The 23,016-nt window shown below is 38.0% G+C and overlaps 1 protein-coding gene across 1 annotated transcript in view; it reads right to left on the bottom strand.

Moving 5' to 3' along the window:
• The window catches only part of MALRD1 (MAM and LDL receptor class A domain containing 1), a 597,781-nt gene that overhangs the window by 496,844 nt on the left and 77,921 nt on the right, over positions 1 to 23,016 (bottom strand). Inside the window, exons 9-12 of the mRNA XM_070426883.1 lie at positions 21,331 to 21,497; positions 16,384 to 16,476; positions 13,675 to 13,882; positions 5,624 to 5,770 (exon numbers count right to left, since the gene is read on the bottom strand). Coding sequence (XP_070282984.1) covers positions 5,624 to 5,770; positions 13,675 to 13,882; positions 16,384 to 16,476; positions 21,331 to 21,497 — 615 coding nt within the window. The remainder of the gene's footprint in view (positions 1 to 5,623; positions 5,771 to 13,674; positions 13,883 to 16,383; positions 16,477 to 21,330; positions 21,498 to 23,016) is intronic.

Genomic DNA, 23,016 nt, shown 5'->3' with positions numbered 1-23,016 from the left:
AAAGATGATTTTTCTAAGAAATACAAATAAAGGTTTCATATAAAGAATCAGCATATGAGTGGATTGAAAAACTGTGGTACATCTACACAATGGAATACTACGCTGCTGTAAAAACAAAAGAACTCTTACCATTCGCAACAGCATGGATGGACCTGGAGAGCATTATGCTAAGTGAAATAGGCCAGTCGGAGAAAGATAAATATCACATGATCTCACTCATTTGTGGGATATAATCAACAACATAAACTGATGAACAAAAATAGATCCAGAGACAGAGAAGCATTGAACAGACCGTCAAACCTCAGAGGGAAGATAGGGAACGGTTGGGAGGGTGGGGTAAGAGACCAACCAAAGGATTTGTATGCATGCATTTAAGCATAACCAATGGACACAGACAGCAGGGGGGTGAGGGCATGTGCTGGGGGTGGGAGCCACTGGGGAGAGGTCAATGGGGTCAATTTAAACAATAAAGAATTTAAATTTAAAAAATACAAAACAAAATAAAAAAACCTTATACATTGAAAGCTATAAAGTATTATTTAGAGAAACTAAAGAAGATATAAATTGAGAAGTTGTAAATATATGAAAAGATCATTTTTCTAAGAAATACAAATAAAGGTTTCATATAAAAACCATTTACACCCATAAGAAATGATTTTACACTCAGAAACAGGAAATTTTTAAGAGAACAAAATACCTATTTATGGTAGGTAAATGGAAATATTCACTCCTATATTTCTAGTGAATATTTAAGTATTAAAATCTGTAGGGGAAGTAACCTATCAATATTTATTAAAAATATAAGTACATATATTTTAGTGGAAATATAGAAGTCTCAATCCCAGATAACTAATACTTTAAAAACATCCTATGTAAGATAACATGTACAAGAATGAATTTTAAAAGCATTGTTATAATACCATCAATCAAAGGGGGAATGGCATAGCCAGTTCAAAGAAATGAAAAAACAAACAAAATGAATTAGGCATCTTCTACTTCCAGATTTAGTCTCTGTCCTAAGCTAGCAAAATAAAAAAATATATATATTAAACAACGGTTTTCAAATGTAGGACAATGGAAATGCATGATCACTAGAGATTGATCTCTTAATGTGGGGTAACACATGAGCTAAGCCTTACAATCATCCCAGCTTACCATCCAGACAGTATCCACTGCCATGTAGGAAGCAGGGAACCAGGAGGGGTAAAGTGGCCTCTTCAAGTTGAAAGATGGAGTTGGTATTTTGGGGACACTTAAGTGGCTAGAGTTTATAAGGCAGAGTGCCAAGAAGGAGATGGTTACAAACAGAGAGAACTCCATAGATCTGCAGAAAGGTCCCCACTACGCCCTGCCAAATCCCAGGTGAGAACTAACCAAAGCGTGAATGTGAGGAAACCACTTGAGGCTAGGGGGGGACATGTGAAAGGGGCAGCTGCAGCATGTCCCAAAGCTCACAAATGGCCAAAAATGATAGGCTTTTCTCACCAACCAGAGAGAAAACATTAATTCTACATCGGCATTGGACAGAGCTCTCAAGTCAAATAAAAACTTACGTTCAAGACAAAAAAACTATATGCAAATTTTATAATATACTAGAGGCCCGTGCACGAAATTCATGCACTGTGGGGGGGTTGTCCCTCAGCCCAGCCTGTGCCCTCTTGCAGTCCAGGATCCCTCACTCCTTACCGCCTGCCTGCTCACTCCTTATGGCTCAGCTCACTGCTCCTTCTTGGCGCTGCTGAGGAGGCAGGAGAGGCTCCTGCCAGCTGTGAGCCCAGCTTCTGGCTGAGCGGCCGCTCCCCCTGTGGGAGTGCACTGACCACCAGGGGCAGCTCCCGCATTGAGCATCTGCCCCCTGGTGGTCAGTGCGCATCATAGTGACCAGTCGTCCCATCGTTCGGCTATTTGCATGTTAGCCTTTTATTATATAGGATTCCTAATCAGCAAACATTTGGAAACAACTCAAATGTGCCTTAACTGGTGAGTTAACAGCAAGTGGTGGTTGATCCACACAATGAGAGACTACTCAGCAGTAAAAAAGAAAGGAACTACCACTGCAATCAACAACATAGATGAATCTTAAATCCATTTGGCTTGGATTGAAAGAAGCTAGACTCAAAAAGTTACACACTGTATGAATCCATTTACATTTGGTGAAGGCACAGAAATCACATCAGACTACAAAGTGGCATAGCAGAATTTTGGAGGGGGTAACATAACTGTTTTATATCTTCTGATGGTTACACACTTATATATGCTTATTCAGACTCAGTGAACTATTCACCACAAAGGTTGAATTTTACTGCATTTAAATTATACTTTAACATGAGATGATGACTTAGAGGATTTGCCAGGAGCTATCTATGATGAAGAAAACAATATAAGGACAGTAGTTACAATATGATCTCAGTTTTGGTAAAATAATCTCAAAAATACTTATACATATTTACCATGCATACAGGCTGTTTGGATGTTTAACAGAGAAGCTAGGAATGCAAAAGTAGAAGCCAACCAAAAAAGGAGGATATGAAAATCAAGGCTTTACTCAAAAAAGATAAGCTACATCGTGTCAACCCAGTCATCTTTTATGTAAAATTACATATGGGAGTGTATGAAGAAAATTACTGGATATTAAAGTTTTTTAAAAGCTGTGATCCATAAACACAAAGCTCTGAGAACATAATGCACTGGAGTGTCAGTGGTCTTAGATATGGAAACTGTAAGACTGACCCTGCTGCATTTCCCAGGAAACTTCCATTCCATTCTCCTTTCCCTTCCAGTACTGCTTTGTTTTCCTCCTCATTGTGATTGAAGACTGTAGTGATTACCTGAAGGTTAGATAGCACAATCTTAGGTGTAGTGTTGGCTCAGTGACTGAGATATTTTTTTGATTTGTCCTTTCTAAAAAGAGAAAGACTGGCCCTAGCCAGTTTGGCTCAGAGGATAAAGCGTTGGCCTGCATACCAAAGGGTCCCCGGTTCCATTTCGGTCAAGGGCATGTATCTCTGTTGCAGGCTCCTCCTGGCCATGCAGGAGGAAATCAACCCATGTGTTTGTCTCACACTGATATTTCTCTCTGTCTTTCCGTCACTCTTCCACTCTCTCTAAAAATCAATGGAAAAATATCCTCAGGTGAGGAATGAATAAATGAATGAATGAATGAATGAATGAATAAATAAATAAATAAAGACTACAATTTCTTTGTCCCTCACACTTTGAATTATAAAAGCTGCCCCCAGTTTTATCAGTTTGTTATCTTTCAACATTATTTATATCACAGGAAAACAAAAATAGATTTTTCAATATTTAACAAAGGGGACCTTTTATAATCTTTTTAGCATAAACCATAATTAAGAGATAAGTAAAAGATGGCAAGACTCTGAAGGTGACTTATAAATGTGTTTTCTAACTGTCATAGACCTGGTGTATTCTGACTATTTCTGTTAGAATGGACAACAAATATCTATTGTTCATTGAGCTCTTACTATAAAAAAACAACCTTAATAGGTAATATTTCTTTTAATTCCTATAATAATTTTACATGGAAGGTACTTTATTTCCCCTATTTGCCAGCTAAGATCCTGAAGCACACAGGTACTAGCAAATGTGTGCAGCATCAACACCCTTACTTAACTCCGGGCAGCTAGTGTGTGCACTACCCTGCTATGGTAGATGTCATAAGGCCACAACACACAGTGTGAGAAGCTTCCTTTTATAAATCATTCCTTGGCTTAGGACTACATTATCTCTCATTGATGTTACTTCAATTCTTTTTTTTTTTACCCCAGTATTTCATGCTCTCCATTACCCTTATCTCAGCAAGAATAGCCTTTTAGAACAAATCTGATTGGTCAGAGGCTTAAATATAACTAATTGAGTCACCATTATCCTCCAGATAAATTTTAAACTTACAGGCATTCTCTGTCATCCCCTTACATCCTCTCCTGTTTTGTTTATATTCCTTGTCCAAATAGGCACATCTCTCAACCAGAACTACCTACCTATCTCCTACCCTCTTTCAGGACATTACCTCTAATTAAAACACATTCCCTGCCATCTCTCATTGGTTCTGCCATTTCTCCTTGATTCTACTTCTGCCTTCCTGGGTATTTTTCATTTATCTTCAGTGCATATGTCAGGAATCCTCTAAAATAAGGCATCTAAATCCACTTGAGTTACCATCCATCCCCTATAAAACACTTACAATGTCTTACTGTAAATCTTTACTTATCTGCTTCAGTTATAAGAGTCTGACCTATTCAAGGCAGAGACCATGGCTTCCATCTGCACACACCTAAGTCTAGTAGATGGTATGTACTCAATCACTGGCTTGAGAAAAGGAAAAGAAAACATTACATGAGCAGGAGAAAATGTACTATGAATATATAGTTCCAATAATTAAATCTCCTTTCTATTTTAAACTTTGTTTAATCCACTCTGCCAAAAAATCTTTAAGAAAAATCAAACTCATTGGCACGAAAGCAAAAATTAAGACCTTACTCCACTGTCAAATAATGAGCTGGTTTTGTAGTTTTGGAGAACAGACAGATGGCCAAAGTTTCCCTCCCATACCCTAATATCCTCCCCCACCAACCCCAATTTCCAGTGGTTCTAATTTAAAAATATGGCCAGTACTGTTACTTTTGGCATACTTATTTGGAAATCTTAAAGAGAAACAAGTAAAATAATGTCCAATGGGGTTATATGAGCTTAAAGTGGATCTACAGTTCAGTTGTGTTATTTTAAAGTTAATAGTATACTAATATATCTGAGCAATGGCATCTAAACAAAAGAAAAAAATAGAACAAAACTCTTCTGTTTTCCTAGAAGTTTCAAAAATCTTTAATGGAATGCTATGTGTAGTTATAGTTGCTCTATTGTAAGGGGATATGTAAAAAAAAATTTTAAATATATTTTATTGATTTCAGAGAGGAAGAGAGAGGGAGAGAGATAGAAACATCAATAATGAGAGGGAATCGTCAATCAGCTGATGACCAGCTCCTGTACACTCTCCACACTGTGGATTAAGCCTGCAACTGGACATGTTCCCTGACCAGGAATCAAACTGTGACCTCCTGGTTCATAGTTCGATGCTCAACCACTGAACCACACCAGCCAGGTAGATAAGTCAAAATGTTAATGGTGGTTAAAAATATATCTGAGGTAGAAGTAAGATTGTTTCTTACAAAGAAACCCTCAGTGATTAACTTTCATTCAAGTATTTCCAGATTTATTTTATAGATAATGCTAAATCTCTTTTCTCAACTCCCAGAAGGCAGATTAAGCTATTTTTCTTTCTGTTTTGCAAAAAATTGGATTGGTCCTAAAAGGAAGGCAAGCCTACTGTACATAATTCCTGGCAAGAAGAGAAAATTACCAGAAACCACCCCCCTTACTTATGCCTTTATTCCAACCTTTTAAAAAATGCAACAAAATGTTGATTATTAAAATAATGCTTCTTCCAAGAAACTCAATTAACTGCAAACTATTAAGTTGATCAGGAGAGTTTAAAGCAAGACTAACCAAAGTTCCATGTATATAATATTAAGAAAGAAATGAAAATACACAGTATCATCATTCCAAACATGAAAGAAAGATAACTAATTTTTTTTTAACATCCTACCATGATTTGTGTTTGCTGGGTGATCAGCCTCAGGAAGACGGTTCTCTCCACCGGTCAATCCTTTCACAAATTCCCAGTGTGAATTTTCTGTGAGAAATGGCTCCCAGCCGCAGAAACCAGACTCAAAGTCACATATGAGATGATTGGCTGTTATGCATGGAACAGAAAATAGGTAAGGAGAAATGAAGTTGGAGCATACAAGGAAACGTTGACCTATACTAGCCAATAAACTTAGGAGGTGAGATTAATCATTCTACTTCGTAAAGAATGTTTTCTGCTTATCAGGATAGTTTTACTTTCCAATTTCACAAGGTTTCCCATGTGCTGTGTAAGGCATCCCCTGTCTATATTCTTCTATCTACAAGTCTGGCAGCTTAGATCCTGGTTGGCCATCTCCATTATATTTAACTAGAGGCCCAGTGCATGAATCTGTGCACCAGTGAGGTCCCTCGGCCTGCCCTGCGGGATCGGGCTGAAACCGGCTCTCTGACATCCCCCAAGGGGTCTCAGATTGCAAGAGGGTGCAGGCCAGACCAAGGGACTCCACTGGTGCATGATGGGGGCTGGGGAGGGACATGGGAGGTTGGCTCCAAAGCATGTCTGGCCCGTCTAGCTCAATCCTGATCAGCCAGACCCCAGCAGCAAGCTCACCAGTAGGAGCATCTTCCCCCTGGTAGTAAATGCACGTCATAGCGACTGGTTGACCAGTTGACTGTCTGCCCCCTGGTGGTCAGTCTTAGGATATCATTAGCATACTAGAGGCCTGTTGCACGAAAAGATTCATGAAATAGGCCTTCCCTCCCCCTGGCTGCTGGCACCGGTTTTCCTCTGGCACCCGGGACCCAGGCCTTCACTCCAGCCAGAGGCGCCTTCAAGCCTTCACTGCTCCAGCCAGAGCTGCATTCAGTCTTCGCTCCGCCGCTTCGCACCTATGTATGCAAATTAACCGTCATCTTTGTTGATGGTTAATTTGCATATCTCGCTGATTAGCCAATGGGAGGCATAGTGAAGGTATGGTCAATTACCATGTTTGTCTATTATTAGATAGGACTAGAGGCCCGGTGCACAAAAATTTGAGCACTCGGGGAGGAGAGGGGGGTCCCCCAGCCCAGCCTGTGCCCTCTCGCAGTCTGGGACCCCTCAGGAGATAACGACCTGCTGGCTTAGGTCTGCTCCTGGGTGGCAGAGGGCAGGCCCAATCCCTAGGTGCAGCCCCAGGATGGGCTTAGAGCAGGGCCGATTGGGGAGTTGGGGCACCACCCCCTGTCATGCACAGAGCAGGGCGGATTGGGAGGTTGCGATGCCACCCTCAGTCACGCTCAGGGTAGGGCTGATTGAGGGGTTGGGGCACCGCCCCTAGTCACACTCAAGGCAGGGTCGATGGGGAGGTTGCGGCACCACCCCCTGTCACGCACAGAGCAGGGCCAATCAGGGGTTGGGGCGCTGCCCCCTGTCACGCACAGAGCAAGGCCCGTGGAGGGGGGTTGGGGAGCTCCCCCCTGTCACGCACAGAGCAGGGCCAATCAGGGGGTTTGGGGAGCTCCCCCCTGTCACACACAGAGCAGGGCCCATCAGGGGGTTGGGGAGCTCCCCCCTGTCACACACAGAGCAGGGCCCACCAGGGGGTTGAGGAGCTCCCCCCATCACTCACAGAGTAGGGCTGATAGGGGAGTTGGGGCACCGCCCTCTGTCACACACAGAGCAGGGCGGATCAGGGGGTTGGGGCACCGCCACTGTCACACTCAGGGCAGGGCCGATGGGGAGGTTATGGCTCTACCCCATCACACACAGAGCAGGGCCCGTGAGGGGAGGGGGGTTGCGGCGCCGCCCTCTATCACCCACAGAGCAGGGCCGATCAGGGGGTTGGGGAGCTCCCCCCTCTCAGGCACAGAGCAGGGCTGATCAGGGGGTTGGGCGCCTTCCTCTGTCAAGAACAGACAGGGTGGATAGGGAGGTTGTGGCCCCGCCCCCTGTCACACACAGAGCAGCAGGGCGATCAAGAGGTTTGGGCGCTGCCCCCTTTCATGCTGATCCCGGTGCCGGGAGGCCTCGCAGCTCTGCTGATCCTGGTGCTGGGAGGCATATTACCCTTTTACTATATAGGATAGAGGTCTGGTGCGTGGGTGGGGGCTGGCTGGTTTGCCCTGAAGGGTGTACTTGATCAGGGTGGGGGTCCCCACTGGAGTGCCTGGCCAGCCTGGATGAGGGGATGATGGCTGTTTGCAGCTGGTCACACACCCTTCAGGGTGGGGGTCCCCACTGGGGTGCCTGGCCAGTCTGGCTGAGGGGCTGAGGGCTGTTTTCAGGCTGGTGGGTGACTGAAACTCCCAACCGCTCCTTTTTTTCTTTTTTCTTTTTTTATTCTGGGCCAGTTTTAGCTCTGAGGCTTGGTTCCAGCTCTGAGGCCTCGGCTGCTGAAAGCAGGTATCTGGTTTGTTTGGGTTCTATAATCGAAACACTGTTTCAACTCCAGTTCTGAGATCTGGGCCTTCTGAAAGCTGGTTCCTGGGGTTTTGTTTAGCTTCTATATTTGTTACAATGTTTCAAACTGCAAGCTCAGAGGCCGGCAAGGCAGGCGGGGAACATTGGAGTCCTCTGTCAATGAAGCAAGCAAGCCTCATGTTCGCTTCCAGCTGCCTGGCTGCTGGCCGCCATCTTGGCTGGCAGTTAATTTGCATATCGCCCTGATTAGCCAATGGGAAGGGTAGCGGTTGTACACTAATTACCATGTTTCTCTTTTATTAGATAGGATTACACTTTGATTGGTTGACTGGCCAACTGGACACTTAGCATATTAGGCTTTTATTATATAGGATGATGCAAGGTGAAACTCTACAGATTTTCGGGAAGTAACTAATTCACCTGCTGAGATGGTAGTAAAAAATATCCACTGAAAAAGTTGGAATTTAAATTAATTCTGGGCACCTAAAGAACTTGAGTTCAGGACCTTAGTATTTTTTCTACATTCTATTTTAACAGTTTCACAAAAACAAAACGAAAAAGCTAACCAATTTGGAATTGCAGGTAAATTAGATATTCCAAACTCTGTTGTTTTTCCCTCTTAATACACAAATAAAAGTTCAAAAATACTTTTAAGTTCCTTTATTTATCACAAAAATACTAGTGCTAGGGCAAGTCAGGATTTGGGATAAGCTTCATAAGCATTTTTCCTAGTTTTGTCAATATATTACTAAGAAAAAATTAAGTTTCAGAGGGCTGGGCAGTAAACTAGAAATTCAAACAAGTTGATTTGTGCTTTTGAAAAATTAGTTATGTGTTTATTTCCTAAAATAAGAATCTTAGCAGATTGGAGAATAAATTAATACAATTAATTTTAAAATATTTTCATATATTTCTCTTTATACAGATGCATTTTTTACAATAGCAGAAGGGAGAACAAAATAAATTTTGGTCAGAAAACATCTATTTTTCACAAGCTCCCTATGATCATAATACTATATTGTTTTAATAACAGTAACAACAGACATGTTACCACTGACATCCAAGTATGTGCCAGGTATTTTGCATATATTATTATCTTCACAAATACCTTACACAGTAAGTGTAATTATTCCCCCAAAAAGAAAAATGGAACTTCAGCAGTATGCCTCTTGCCTATGGTTTTAGTAAATGGAATATCCACACATTGAACTATCTGATGTCAAAGCTTATACTTTGAAACCTCCCTAAACCAGACATTCTGTCTCTTTATTAAAAATACTTCATTATTATATGTGTGGCTCATCGACATTATTTTCAATTTTAAATAATATGATCATTTGACAAGTATTTTGAATAAACTCACTATATCTTAATCAAAGGATTTTCAAGTTTCTATAAATAGGAATGCCTTGTTTCATGACCAGATATTTCATCACTAACATGTCAACTCTAAAACACTAAAGTGCACTTTGTAAATAACAATGCCACTGCATTATCTCTACAAGTAAATCAAATGTTTAGACCTCAGAGCTATTCTTGTTTAAATAATCACATAATGGATACATAATGTAAGATATTTTTTCTTTGCAAGCAAATATTATTTTCTCCCTCAAGTGGATTCCCCCCCCCAAAAAAAATAAAAACAAGTGAATTAACTATAGTATAATAATGAAAAATGGGGCACATTACTTAATGTTGAATCAATATGACAAAGAAATGCCATTTACCCATATATCTAAGTGGAAATCTATTGCTTCTAGATATGTTTTTATTTTCTCATCTCAGGCTACAAGAGTTTATAGAATACTGTTGATAAAAACTTACTCCTCAAAGGAGAGTCTCTTCTGGTGTCTTTACATAATCCTAAGCACCTATGACCTAGCTGTGACTGTCTCCGTGGACATCCAGAAAATCCTCTGGTCTATTTCCTTGGTCCTCTATGAACTGTGCCACCTATAGGCCACCTCCAAGTTCATCTAAGTCAATTGGTGGGATGCAGAAATATGCAAAATTCAAAATATATAATTGACCTCTTAAATGTGCTTATGAGTTTCAAATTCTTGGCTATGAACTTGATCAGAAATCTTCCCATCTCCCCCTAGTTCATAAGAGACAAATTTCACTGGCATAGAAAATCTTCATAGATATGGTGACCACACATCTGTGTTGGCCCACAATTGCCTCAGTTTATGCTTGTCATCCTAGTATAATAATTAATACCTCTCACTTTGCTCTCAAATGTCCCTGCTTGGGCAATAAATTCAATATTGCCATATTGGAGAAATAAATTATATACTGATACACAAAGGAAGCAAGTCCATGGGAATAACAAACTTATTGACTGCAGATAGCCACTGTAGTAACCTATTATGCTAGTAACCATTCTATTCCCCAACTAGGTAATGGTGTGAAATGGCGATAAGATCAATAAGTGTGGAAATGGAAAATACAACATGACCCAAGCATCACCAAACCTTAGACCAGGGGTGGGCAAACTTTTTGACTCGAGGGCCACAATGGGTTCTTAAACTGGACCGGAGGGCTGGAACAAAAGCATGGATGGAGTGTTTTTGTGAACTAATATAAATTCAAAGTAAACATCATTACATAAAAGGGTACGGTCTTTTTTTTTTTTTAGTTTTATTCATTTCAAACGGGCCAGATCCGGCCCGCGGGCCGTAGTTTGCCCACGGCTGCCTTAGACAGACTCTTCACAACTGTGCCTGTGTCATTCGACTGCAAAGATGTAAAGGAGATTTCAAGACACAATAACTTTGGGTAGAATAAATATTGACATTTGGCTTTAGGAGAAAAAGTTCAAACCATTTCTTTCATTACTTGGATGGTACACATTACTTAATGGTGAATCAATATGGCAAGGAAATGTCATTTAACCAAATACCTAAGTGGAAATCTATTGCTTCTGAATATGTTTTTTTTTCTCATCTCAGGCTACAAGAGTTTATAGGATACCAATATTGATAAAAACGTATTCCTCAAAGGAGAGTCTCTTCTTTTTTTTTAATATAATCTTAAGCACCTATGACCTAGCTTTATAAGGTAAAATGCCAATTATTGCACTTTCTATGGAACACTAAACACCACTGTCCTTTGAAAAATGAAAATTGATTTTTTAAAATGCATCACCATACATATTTAAAAGCAAAATGGTACAATCACCTCTGTAAAAATCATGGTGAATTGTTCAGTTATTTTAACCCCTGGTATTTGTTCCAGTATACTAGAAAGGGCTTTTTTTAAAGCTAATATTCTGGAATTTAACTGCACTATCTATATATATAAAAGCCAAGTGACCGGAATGATGGAATGACCGGAACGACTGGTTGCTATGAAGTGCACTATGGCGGCCAACCGGCCAATGTGGGCCCCGATCGGCCACCCCACAACAGCCCACGGTCCCTCCCCCCAGCCAGCCCCATCCCCGATTGCCCCCCCCCACCCTGACTGGTGGCGGGACTGGCCAGCCAACTTCCCATGGCCCCCGGCTGACCCCAACCCCCACACCCCCTATTGAGGGCAGGGCTGGCCAAGAGGACCAAACATTCTGGAAATGAATAAATGTCTTATGATACCTTGTATGTTAAATACTAATTATATATAAAATCTCAAAGATCATCAATTCATATTATAAACAAGATGTATTTATTATAATGAGTGACTTTAGTTATTTTGGTTGCTTTTATTTAAGTTTCTGTGATTATAGAAGACACATCACCATCTCTAATCAGAGCATGAGATATGCCACTGTTGGTAATTTCAATGAAATTTCACTGAGTTCATCACTGAGAGTAATATTTTTAATTTATGACACAACTTTCTCTTGCATATTTAACCACTACAACATATTGGCAAAGAAAAATAATTTCATTGGGACATGTGAGGAAAATTCTTCTGGATCATAAAAATTAAAATATTTATGAACTCTCTAGTTCAGAAGTAAACCAGTTTTCTATCACATAAGAAAAAAGTACATTTGGAAATGAATGGGGAATGTTCCATTCAATAAGCAGATATTAGATTTGAGTATGATTATATTACAAAAATGTTTGTTAATATTTATTAAGAAACCATAAGAATTTTTTCTCCACTAAACATGTATATATTTTCCTTAGCCATTGGGAAGTATTTTAATATTTAATAATTTTAAAAATATATGAAAGACATCTAGAGATGGCATCATCATAAAAAATAAAGACATTGTACCCAATCGGTTTAGCTCAGTGGATAGAGCGTCTGCCTGCAGACTGAAAGGTCCCAGGTTCGATTCCGGTCAAGGGCATGTACCATGGTTGCAGGCACATCCCCAGTAGGGATGTGCAGGAGGCAGCTGATCGATGTTTCTAATTCTCTATCCCTCTCCCTTCCTCTCTGTAAAAAATCAATAAAATATATTTTAAAAATAAATACATTGCACTGAATTCTTGGTTTAAGCTTCTTTCATTTGAACATTGTACCAACTTTTCCTTTACGGTGTCAAAATTTACATTAGCATTTTAAAAGCTCTAACAAGTTCTACAAGTAAAGTAATTTTTCACACATTATTTTCTCCTGGTTTTACTTAAACACAGATCTATGTATTCTACCATCCTTTTTGGTGCACACACACAGTATTTTTTATATACATATTTTGTGGAAGGAAATGCCAGTTGTATAATTAATAAAACCTCAATACAGGAAAAGAAATGGGAAAAACAGATCCAAAATCAAATGCTAAAATAAAAGTAAATAAATAAAAAAAAACATTTGTTTGATATATAAGAATTGTATTCATTTAGTTGGAATTCATCATTTCTAAAGAGACACACAGTATCTTAGTTGCTAAGTTACATCATATGAGAATCATCATGTGGTTAAATTATATATTTTTTAAAATATGACTAGGCTTGAATAGATACAGTGGGGCCTTGACTTACGAGTGTCCCGACTAACGAGTTTTTTGAGATACCAGCTGTCTCTCTGCCGATTTTTTGCATTGAGTTGATAGAGTAATTTGAGTTAACGAGCTCCTTAACGAGCTCCTTAACAAGCTGGGTATCGGAACGAATTAAACTCGTAAATGAAGGCCCCACTGTATAGGTTTCTTGTCATCACTCCTATCAAATACGCTCCATAAAAGGCCTGAAAGAAAGGTATTGGGCTTTTTTTCCAACATAATTGGTCAGAATGGGAAAAGTCCTACATTTATAAAGGTTAGCAATATATAATCTATGTCTCCAAGGGGAAAACTAGAAAGAGGTTCCCTCTCCTACCCATTTCTCTCTTTAAGGTAAACACACACACACACACACACACACACACACACACACCACTAATGACAACTATTCATTTGTTGAACAGGGAGGTTTTTCAGTGCTAGCAATAACCACCAATTCACAGCAGAGAATTAGTAATTGCTATAGAGTCAGCTCTTTTATTAGTGCTAGCATAGAGACTCCTGCAAGGAACAGTGCTAATAGCTTCAGAATGAGAATATACATTCATCTTATTTCATATTAGCTTTACCTTGCTTAAAACAAAGTCTAGTGTTTTAACTCCAACCACAGTCATGATTTGGAGCATGTTCATGAGTAAACTATTGATTCACTTACAGCAATTCACCGGGTCTTCATCAGTCTTATCAGAACAGTCCTGCCGAGAGTCACAGACTGATTCCTGGGCAATGCACTGACCATTGGCACAAGTGAATTCACCTGCAGAGCAAGACTTTCTGGACGGGGCCTGTGCACACACATAGACCCAGAGCTGATCCAGCCCAATAAAACTTCTCTGGCTCAAAAGAGCCCCTTCGAATATAATCTTTAGTGGGGGGAAAAAAAGAAAAAAACTGAGTTCATAATCTCTTAAAAAGACTAATTATAATAATAATAGAGATTAAATTATTAAGAAAACATTTGTTTAAAGAGCAGGCAAATACAACTGATAACAAAGTTCTTATTTGAGAAGCTTAACCCACACACATAAGATTAATGGGCACATTAGATCCACTGAAGCCTCTGAGAAACCACCCATGCCCATGATCAGGTGAAGTATAGCAACCCACTTAATCCTCAATGATATCCCTGACTGCAAACTATTTACTTGGTCTCATCTTTGTAGCTCTCTCTCTTTAATATTTAAGGAAAAGACTAAGAATTGTCACTATGTACACAGCAATAGCTATGCATATTTTTTACCTACTGAAAGTAGTATTGGGATGAAGAGAAATGTCATGCAAATGGTAAGGGATGCATCAGAAGAATAGAAAATTTAAAAAATATAAAAATATATTAATTTTTATCAAAAAAGAATATCTTTAATAATCAAAGCTTAAATTAAAGGAAATAAATCTCATTTTCATCAATCAAATCACTAGCTTTTCTGAAGGTATACAATACTAGCTAGTGAAACAACCATATGTTCCTAGTCCAATGTAAGATAATATCAAAATACTTCTGTAGGAACTGATTCTTTAAATTGATTTGAGAGAGAGAAAAAGAGAGGGGGGGAGAGAGAGAGAGAGATCCACATGAGAGAGAAACATCCATCAGTTGTCTCCCACACACGCCCTAACCAGGGATTGAACCTGCAACCTAGAAACGTGCTCTGACCGGGAATTGAACCCACCACCTTTCTGGTGTACAGGACAATGCTCCAACCGAGCCACACTCGCCAAAGCAATGTCAAAGTATTAATCTTCCTTCAGATTCTACCAAGAGCAATAGTCAACACCAAGAGGAAAAGACAGACAGAAAGAGCTGACTGGATAGCAAATACTAATTCTCTACTGTCCAATATGATAGCCCATAGCTACTTTGGGATATTTCAATTTAAATTAATTAAAATTCAACCCCTCTGTGGCACTAGCCACATTTTAAGTGTTTAATTAGTCACATGCAGTTTGTGGCTACCATGTTGGGAAGCACGGATATAGAAAATTTCCATTACCACAGAAAGTTCAATTGAACAGTGGTGAACTAGAAGTTGTTAACATGTAAATAAGATACTAGAAATAAAAGCCAACTTCTTTTATCTCTTCCGGCTTAAAGTTTCTGAATAAGTTTTCTGCTTTGCAAAAACATGAACAACCAATTTATTATTTGTTTGTTAAGAATTACTTAAGATCAAGTTCAGTTTGCAAATATACTTAATGATTTAGTCTAGAAAATAATATTGAATTTAAATATCTAACATTAAGAAAACTTTGTAATCTTCTATACACTTCCCATGAGTATTATAGTAAAAATGTATAAAATTATTGGATCTAAAGATGTATATTTTCATAACAGCAAGCAATCAGACATGTAGAAATATCAGTTTGAGTTCTAATATTGAAAAATTTAAACTTGTCTCAAAATTTAAACTTAAGTCCACCAAATCTGCCACTATTAAAAATCTACTTACATTTAATATGCACTTGGAAACCTAGAATAACTTCCAAATTATTTTCTTTATATTTTACTTTGTTTTATCTTGGGGTTAATTAACAAAATTTTAACATTCAGTCTACATAAAAAAGATGAAACTCCAAACATTTAGTACTCATTTCTTATAAAGTCTTATAAAGATAGGTGTCAGCTTAGAAAAGTTTAAATAGTGTCAAAATGTTAACTCAGTAGGCTATGTTATAAGCCTCAGCTTTACTGAGATTGCTACAAAAATGCTATGGTTCAGAAATTCCAACCTCAGAAGTAAACAGGATTCTAAAATCTCATGATTACAGATTAGTGTCATTTGGGTTCTCCCTTTTAACACCTAGAGACATGTATGAATATGGCATTAGCATAAGGAATGAAATTGCTTTCAGAAGCTATACATATACTTATATTCCAATATAAATATATACTTTAATGCAATACATTTATTTTATGTTGCATTAAAGTATATATTTACATTAAATCACTGCACTTCAAAAATAAAATTCTAAATAGCAATTAATACCAGATATTAAAATGTTATCCCACTAACTTACTCTATTTTGTGACATTGCTATAATATTAGAAAAGAAAGAAATGACAGGCAAACATTTAATATGAAAGTTTAAGAAAATGTTGTCACATAATTATTTCAGCACAATTTCAACAAAAGCCCAGTAAGTTTTCTAGAGACAACTTTCACTCTGGGTCCTCCACTCAGGGGAAGTTTAGCCTGAGAAGATCTAGGTAGAATGAAAAGAAGTAGGTAATCACTTTCCCCAAACATATAAGTCTACATCTTTAATGTAAATGCTAATTTAAATTTAGCAATGGGTGATAAATTCACCACTACACAGCTAATAATGAAACATGATAAAAAAAAATCCTTGCTCTTCCCTTTTATACCTTAAATGTCTTCAGTCCTTCTGGTATTAACACATCTGTTTTCACCCATTTTTTGTGAGTTGATGTATTATATGTCCAAAATATTTCTTCTTCCTTTGATTAGAATAAAAAGACATTACTCATTCCCCACATTCCACTCTCATACTTACATACGTACTCTCTTAATTACATTTTAATAGAGTTTACCCAACCTGTATGATATTAAGTGCTAAGAAATCTAAAGCATTGGTGAAAGGGGTGTATAACATTTTTTTAAAGGAAACAAAGGAAATGGGGGAACACGAATAGGTGGAGTAGCAAGGATGTTTAGGGCAGTGAAAATAGTCTGTATGATAATATAATGATGCATATGCCATTATCATTTGTCCAAACCTACAGAATGTACAACATGCTATATTATACATCTGTATAATGATCATTTCCCAGGTTGCAAAGTGTATGCAGAATTATGTTACTACTAAAGGCTCAGTGCATGAAATTGGTGCACAGGTAGGGTCCCTAGGACTGGCCGGTGATCAGGGCTGATCTGCAGGGCGAGCAGTGAGGCAATCGGGGGGTCGGGCACTGTCATCCTCCTTGGCCGGCCTGGAGCCACCAACTCACCGGCCCTTCCCCCCACCACTGCCGCCGGTCACCTCCCTCTAACGGGCGACCAGCGGGGCAATCAGAGGGCCCTCCGTTGGCACCCACCCTGGCTGACCTGGGGCCTGCGGGCTGGGGGCAGCTCCTGCATTGAGCATCTGCCCCCTGGTGGTCAGTGCACGTAATAGCGGCGGGTTGTTCCACCCTTCAGTTGATTTGCATAGTAGGCTTTTATTATATAGGATGCATTATGAGGTAACATGCTCAATAAAAGTCTCTAATGTACTCCAAAACTTTGCCTCTGGCATTGGGCTTTATAATTGGTGACTATGTTCTGAAATAATCTATTTTTCTTTGGATTTTATCAAACAGTCAAGTTAATTTGACATTTCCCTGGTAATGTTCAGAATATGTACATATAGGGTGCATTAATTTTTCATATATCAACACAGTGGAAATGCAAAAAGTGACAAATTATGTCTTAGACTGAGCTTTGAGATGCCTCTGTGCCCTCCTTTTACTGTGAGATAGGCAATGGCACTGGAAGGTGACATCTAGTTGTAATGACACATGACACTCACACCTTTTCACACTCTTGCAAGCATTTATCTCCATAGTTGGCTTCACTTATTTGGTTCATATCCAAGATTTTCTAGAAAATGAATCTATTTTCAACTTAGTCCTTTACCCTCTGATTTCTACTCCTATTTTCAAGCCTTAAATATTTCAGAAGATAGCCTAAACCTACTAAAATGTACTTCACTTCATGACTTATTTATATCAACTCTTAACACAGACAGTGAAACATACATGCTAGACATGCTTTCATGGTCACATTAGGGTGAACTGGAGTTATAAAAAGGTGAGACACACAAGAATTTTTTTGCTAATTATTTCCTATGCGACTTCAGTTATTCCGCATCAAGACACTCATCCTCCACAGATGCTTTTAGTGACACTGCTTGGCAAGCTGTATTCATCGCTTCCCCTCACTTTCATTTTATGAGAATAACTGAGAGCAACTGTACTCTTTTTTCACAATGACTAATTGATTCCCCTCTGTTCTACTGGAAGAAGAATGCATTTACATGTTTTTTTGAAAAATGAGCAGAGTTCTTTCTATATCGTAAATGGAATTTCATACACTAAGTTAATTGTATATTGTGTATGAAATCCAGATTTTTCTACCACATTTTCCTGTCTCATGCTACAATGAAAAAGAAAAATAATTAACCCCAACTAAACAAAATCAGCTTTTATTTTATTTCTGTCCTCACAGACTCTTATCTAGTTACTTTCAACAGATGTCAATGTGAAAGAGACTCCCAGTTCAGAAAAAGCCTTTCACGTGATATTCTAATTTTTTATTATCTTAATCAATAAATAAAAATGTTATATGTCTTTACACCCCCAGACCAGCATCAATAATGCCATTTTACCCTTTAAGAAAAATATTACTACATATTTTCGAGATATCTGCTTATCTTTCCCTCTTCCAGTGAAGAAAATAAAAGGAACCAATTTCAAGAGTTTATTTTATTTTATTTTTAACTACTTTTTATTGTGTGCAGGATAGGATCATGTACTGTGAAGACCTTCCTTCAAGGAAAGTTTATTATGGCTTCAAAACTGTATCATTCAAGAAAAGATATTTCTAAGGCACTGTCTTTCCTGCCTCAACTGTTTTCTTCCTGTTTGCCAGTGGGAATTTAGGAAATATGGAGAAGCAGCACAAGTTGGGCACTGCCCTTGGCTCACTGACAAGGATACTCTCCTCAGGATAAAAGATAGGCTGTTGCTATGGTTATTGCCTTACTAGATGATGAACAGAGACCTAATCCCAAACTAGAACTGCTACACACATAAGCTTACGGAGTCAACTTTTTATTGAACAACTTGCCTCTCACCTGTTTTCTATTTCTCAAGTTCTATACCCTCTGAATGTAAAAAAAATAACTCAGCATTCTCACTAGACATTTATTTACCTGCACATATCTTAAAGGTTTCTCCTTTATTGTATCCCTGGAAGATGTAAATGATCATTTTCATCAAGAGCTAATTTTGTAAATGACAGATTTGGAGTCTTTTTTAAGAGTGTGATAAAACATTAACTTGTGACTTAAATGTACTTTGTTACAGATATGTGTTATTTGTATAAAATATGACAATAGAGTGTCAGAAAAAATAGACCACTGTCATGCAGAATACTAGGTAAACTAATAAATCAAACATCAGTCAATACTCTCTATGATGTACTTTTAATTGCTTCCAGTTAATATAACAGATTAGTTCTCAACTAATAAACTTCTGTTCTTATAATGTGGAAATGGATTGCTGATAACTGTATTCTTGTTATATGAGGTGACATCTGAAGCCAGTTTGTTTCCGTCTTTTCTTGTAGCATCCCAAAGCCACCAGAGAAATGATATCTCTCATTTTCAGTAATTCATAACTCCATTCTACATATACTAAAACTTTAAAAATCCATCACTGGTGTTCAGAGCAGATTAAAATAATCCCCAAAATTAGAAGATATCTAATACATATTTTACTTAAATGTAAGATAACTCATTCAGCATTTCTCAAATATTAATTACCTGCTGTGTAAAAGCACTTTCATAGGGCCATATATTTTTTAAGCGCCTTTAGCAATAATATAAATGTAACAAAATTATTCTAGAATTTCTTTGTTGAAGAAGGATATTGGAAATTATAGCTGGTTACAAATTGCATAGAGGCTATCTGGGCTTGATTTACATAGCATAGGTAACAATAACTGAAAAACACTGAAACATAAATACTACAACATATATGGGTAAAGTTTAACCTTTTTGTTTGTTTATTTGTTTGTTTTGTAAACTTTTCCCCATGTATCTGGAAAGTTTTGAGAACTACAGAAAGGGCAGGGAGATATTTTTGCAAATTGAATGAAATATACCAAATAGATTCCAGGGCATTAGGCTGCCAAATACTACTGCAAAATACATACTATTACAAAAATATAACCTAGTTACAGAATGCTAGACACTGTGTCTCATTCCTGTAACAAAGGAAAATGTATTAGGCCATCTAATGAGAGTATTCATCCAACTTTATGTTTTAGAACTCTGTGAATATCTTGGAAAAGAAAACTAGAAGAAAGAAGACATAATGAAAATGACACAAAAGGGAAAGGTGGAAGTGATATAATAGAACTAGGAAGAAAAAGACTTCATCTTGAATTTTCAAATATCTTGCTAATAAGCATTCTGAAATTTGAGGATGAAAGAGAAGAAAATGCTATTGACAGATGGTTATTGGCACTTAATAAGTGCAGATGATAAATAAATTTTTGTTAAAAAAAAAGGATCTAGCTGAAGTCATGTGCAAGTTTCACCTGGATTTACCCAAAGTATCCTGAGCCAAAGGAAACAAATTTGAATGCTTTTACTGTCTTTTTCCAAAGCCAGAATTATTGCAATTATTGTCAAATATTCCCCATTTCTAGAATGATTGCTGTTTACCCCATGATTTATTTACTTCTATTTATAAGTAAATTTTTCCTCACAATTGAAATTCTCAGTGTCTCAGGTATTTTCCCACATGTAGAGAATTGTTTTTAGTTATAGTTAGGTTAAAAAAAAAAAAAGGCTTAGGCTAGCATTACCACCACAACTTTTACTCTGCCCATTGTGCCATTTCTTTCATTCAAATGACTCATTTGTCTGTATTTAATTAGTAACTGCCAGCCTTAAAAATTTTATCTACTGGTACAAGAACGAGTAATTTGCTTCCATCATATTTAGAACTTTAGTGGTATACAGATCTAAAATCCAAAACAGATCATATTAGAACTTCAATAGAGAGGCAACAAGATTCCCAAATAGTTCATTTTATTAGACCTATAGTTTCTTTAATATATTTTTATTAATGTTAACAGTTTTATGATATACTAGAGGCCTGGTCACAAATTCATGCACAGGTAGGGTCCAGCCAGCCCACCCCAATCGGGGCCAATCAGACGGTGCTGGCCCGGGGAACATGGGAGATGGGTGGGCCAGCCATGCCCCCAATTGGGGGGGGCTGATCAGGGGCGGGACTGGCTAGGGGGGAAGGGCTGCAAACTCCCGGTTGATGGGACAATTTACATATTAGCCTTTTATTGTATAGGATTATCACATTGCTTTTGCAAATTATCACATTGGCTTTTGCATATGGCAGTATTTCCTAAACCAGCTTCTTAATATTTCTTTTTAAATGTATACTAAATAAAATCAAGCTAAAGAATACCTAAAGCCTACATAACTGAAAATTGAAACAGAAGTTGCCAAGATTAGAAATTTCATTTACTCAATGGTTTTGAAATAAATGCAAGTTTCTTCTTACCTTATTGTTATAGAGACTTACTCTCAGAACACTGTTTTCCATAACATAAAAGAATTGCAAATGGCAGCTCTTGCCCAAGCAGTGAAACACAGAGCTGTTCAGATAAGCCCTGCTGTCTAAATGGTCAAGAGTAGAAGCATGGTGAGCCCCTGCCCACATATAGTAACCTGAAAAATAAAGGAAAAGGAAGCAATTTAGAAACAAATTAGTTATTTTCTGTTTAAAAAAAATTATTGTACTTCTAGAGTTTTCAAAATCAGACTTGAATCACAAATATTTTATCCAAAATATGATGGTATGAAATGATTGCATCAACTACAAATGAAAGGTTTCCGTTTCCACATGTACTTCCTAAAATGCATTGAAATCTGCTCCAAATGTCTGAAATAAAAGTTTGATCATGCACCCCAAATGAAAATTCAATAGTCTTATAAAAATCCGTGCCACCAAATGTTCATTTTCTTTTAAATATCACAATGTAATTTTCCTTTAATCAAGAATTCTTCAGTTTTCTTTCCAAAATTCTTTTCCCTTTTGATTATTTTTCCTACTTTTTACAGAGAAACCTTTATAATTCGACAGAATATATTTATATATATATTGAAGTCTTTTATATTTTTTTAGAAAACCATTTCAGAATCAGACGTGTATTAGTAAGAATTCTCCAGGGAAACAGAGCCAATAGAAACAGAACTATAAATATATTAATTATGGAATTGGCTCACAGAGTTAGGAAGGCTGAGAAATCCCACAGTCTGCTATCTGCAAGCTGGAGAACCAGGAAAGTTGGTACAATTCAATCTGAGTCTGAAGGCCTGAGGACCAGGGATGCAACGGTGTAAATCTTAAGAGGTTGAAGGCCCAGAACCAGGAGCTTAGATGTCAGACATTTTTATCTCTCAGAATCGTACCTTCTATTTGCACTTGATCTCATGATCTGTGCTAATCTGAGTAATTGTGAGGGCAACACATGCCATGTGTTACTGGAATCCCACTTTCTCTTGACAAGGATGTTGCTGTGCCCTTCTCAAATCCCACCAATTCTATTTTTCACTTTGTTCTTATTGTTGACACTGTTACAGATGTTCCCATTTCTACCTCGTGTCCCCTGCTTTGCCCATCCCCACCCAGCCCCTGCCCACCCTTCCCTCTGGCCATTACCTCACCATTGTCTGTGTCTATGGGTTATGCATACATGTTCCATGGCTAATCCCTTCACCTTCGTTCATCTAGTCTCCACTTCAATCCCCCCTGACAGCTGTCAGTCTGTTCCATGTATCCATGCCTCTGGTTCTACTTTGTTGTTAATCAGTTTCTTTTGTTCATTAGATACCACATATAAGTGAGTTCATATGGTATTTGTCTTTCTCTGACTGAATTATTTCACTTAAGCATTATATTCTCCAGGTACATCCATGCTGTTGCAAAGGGTAAGATTTCCTTCTTTCTTACGGCTGGGTAGTATTCCATTGTGTAAATGTACCATAGCTTTTTATCCCCTCATCTACTGATACGCAGATCTGTTTCCAGATCTTGGCTATTGTAAATAACACTGTAATGAACATAGGGGTGAAATATTCTTTCTGATTGGTGTTTCAGGACTCTTAGGATATATTCCCAGAAGTGTGACCACTGAGTCAAAAGGCAGCTCCAATTTTAAATTTTTGAGGAAACTCAATACTGTTT

This window comes from Myotis yumanensis, unplaced genomic scaffold, assembly GCF_028538775.1.
Source record: "Myotis yumanensis isolate MYYU_CA2020_CCGP unplaced genomic scaffold, mMyoYum1.0.hap1 SCAF_1, whole genome shotgun sequence".
Lineage (NCBI taxonomy): Eukaryota > Metazoa > Chordata > Mammalia > Chiroptera > Vespertilionidae > Myotis > Myotis yumanensis.
This window is presented reverse-complemented; position numbering and strand designations above follow the sequence as displayed.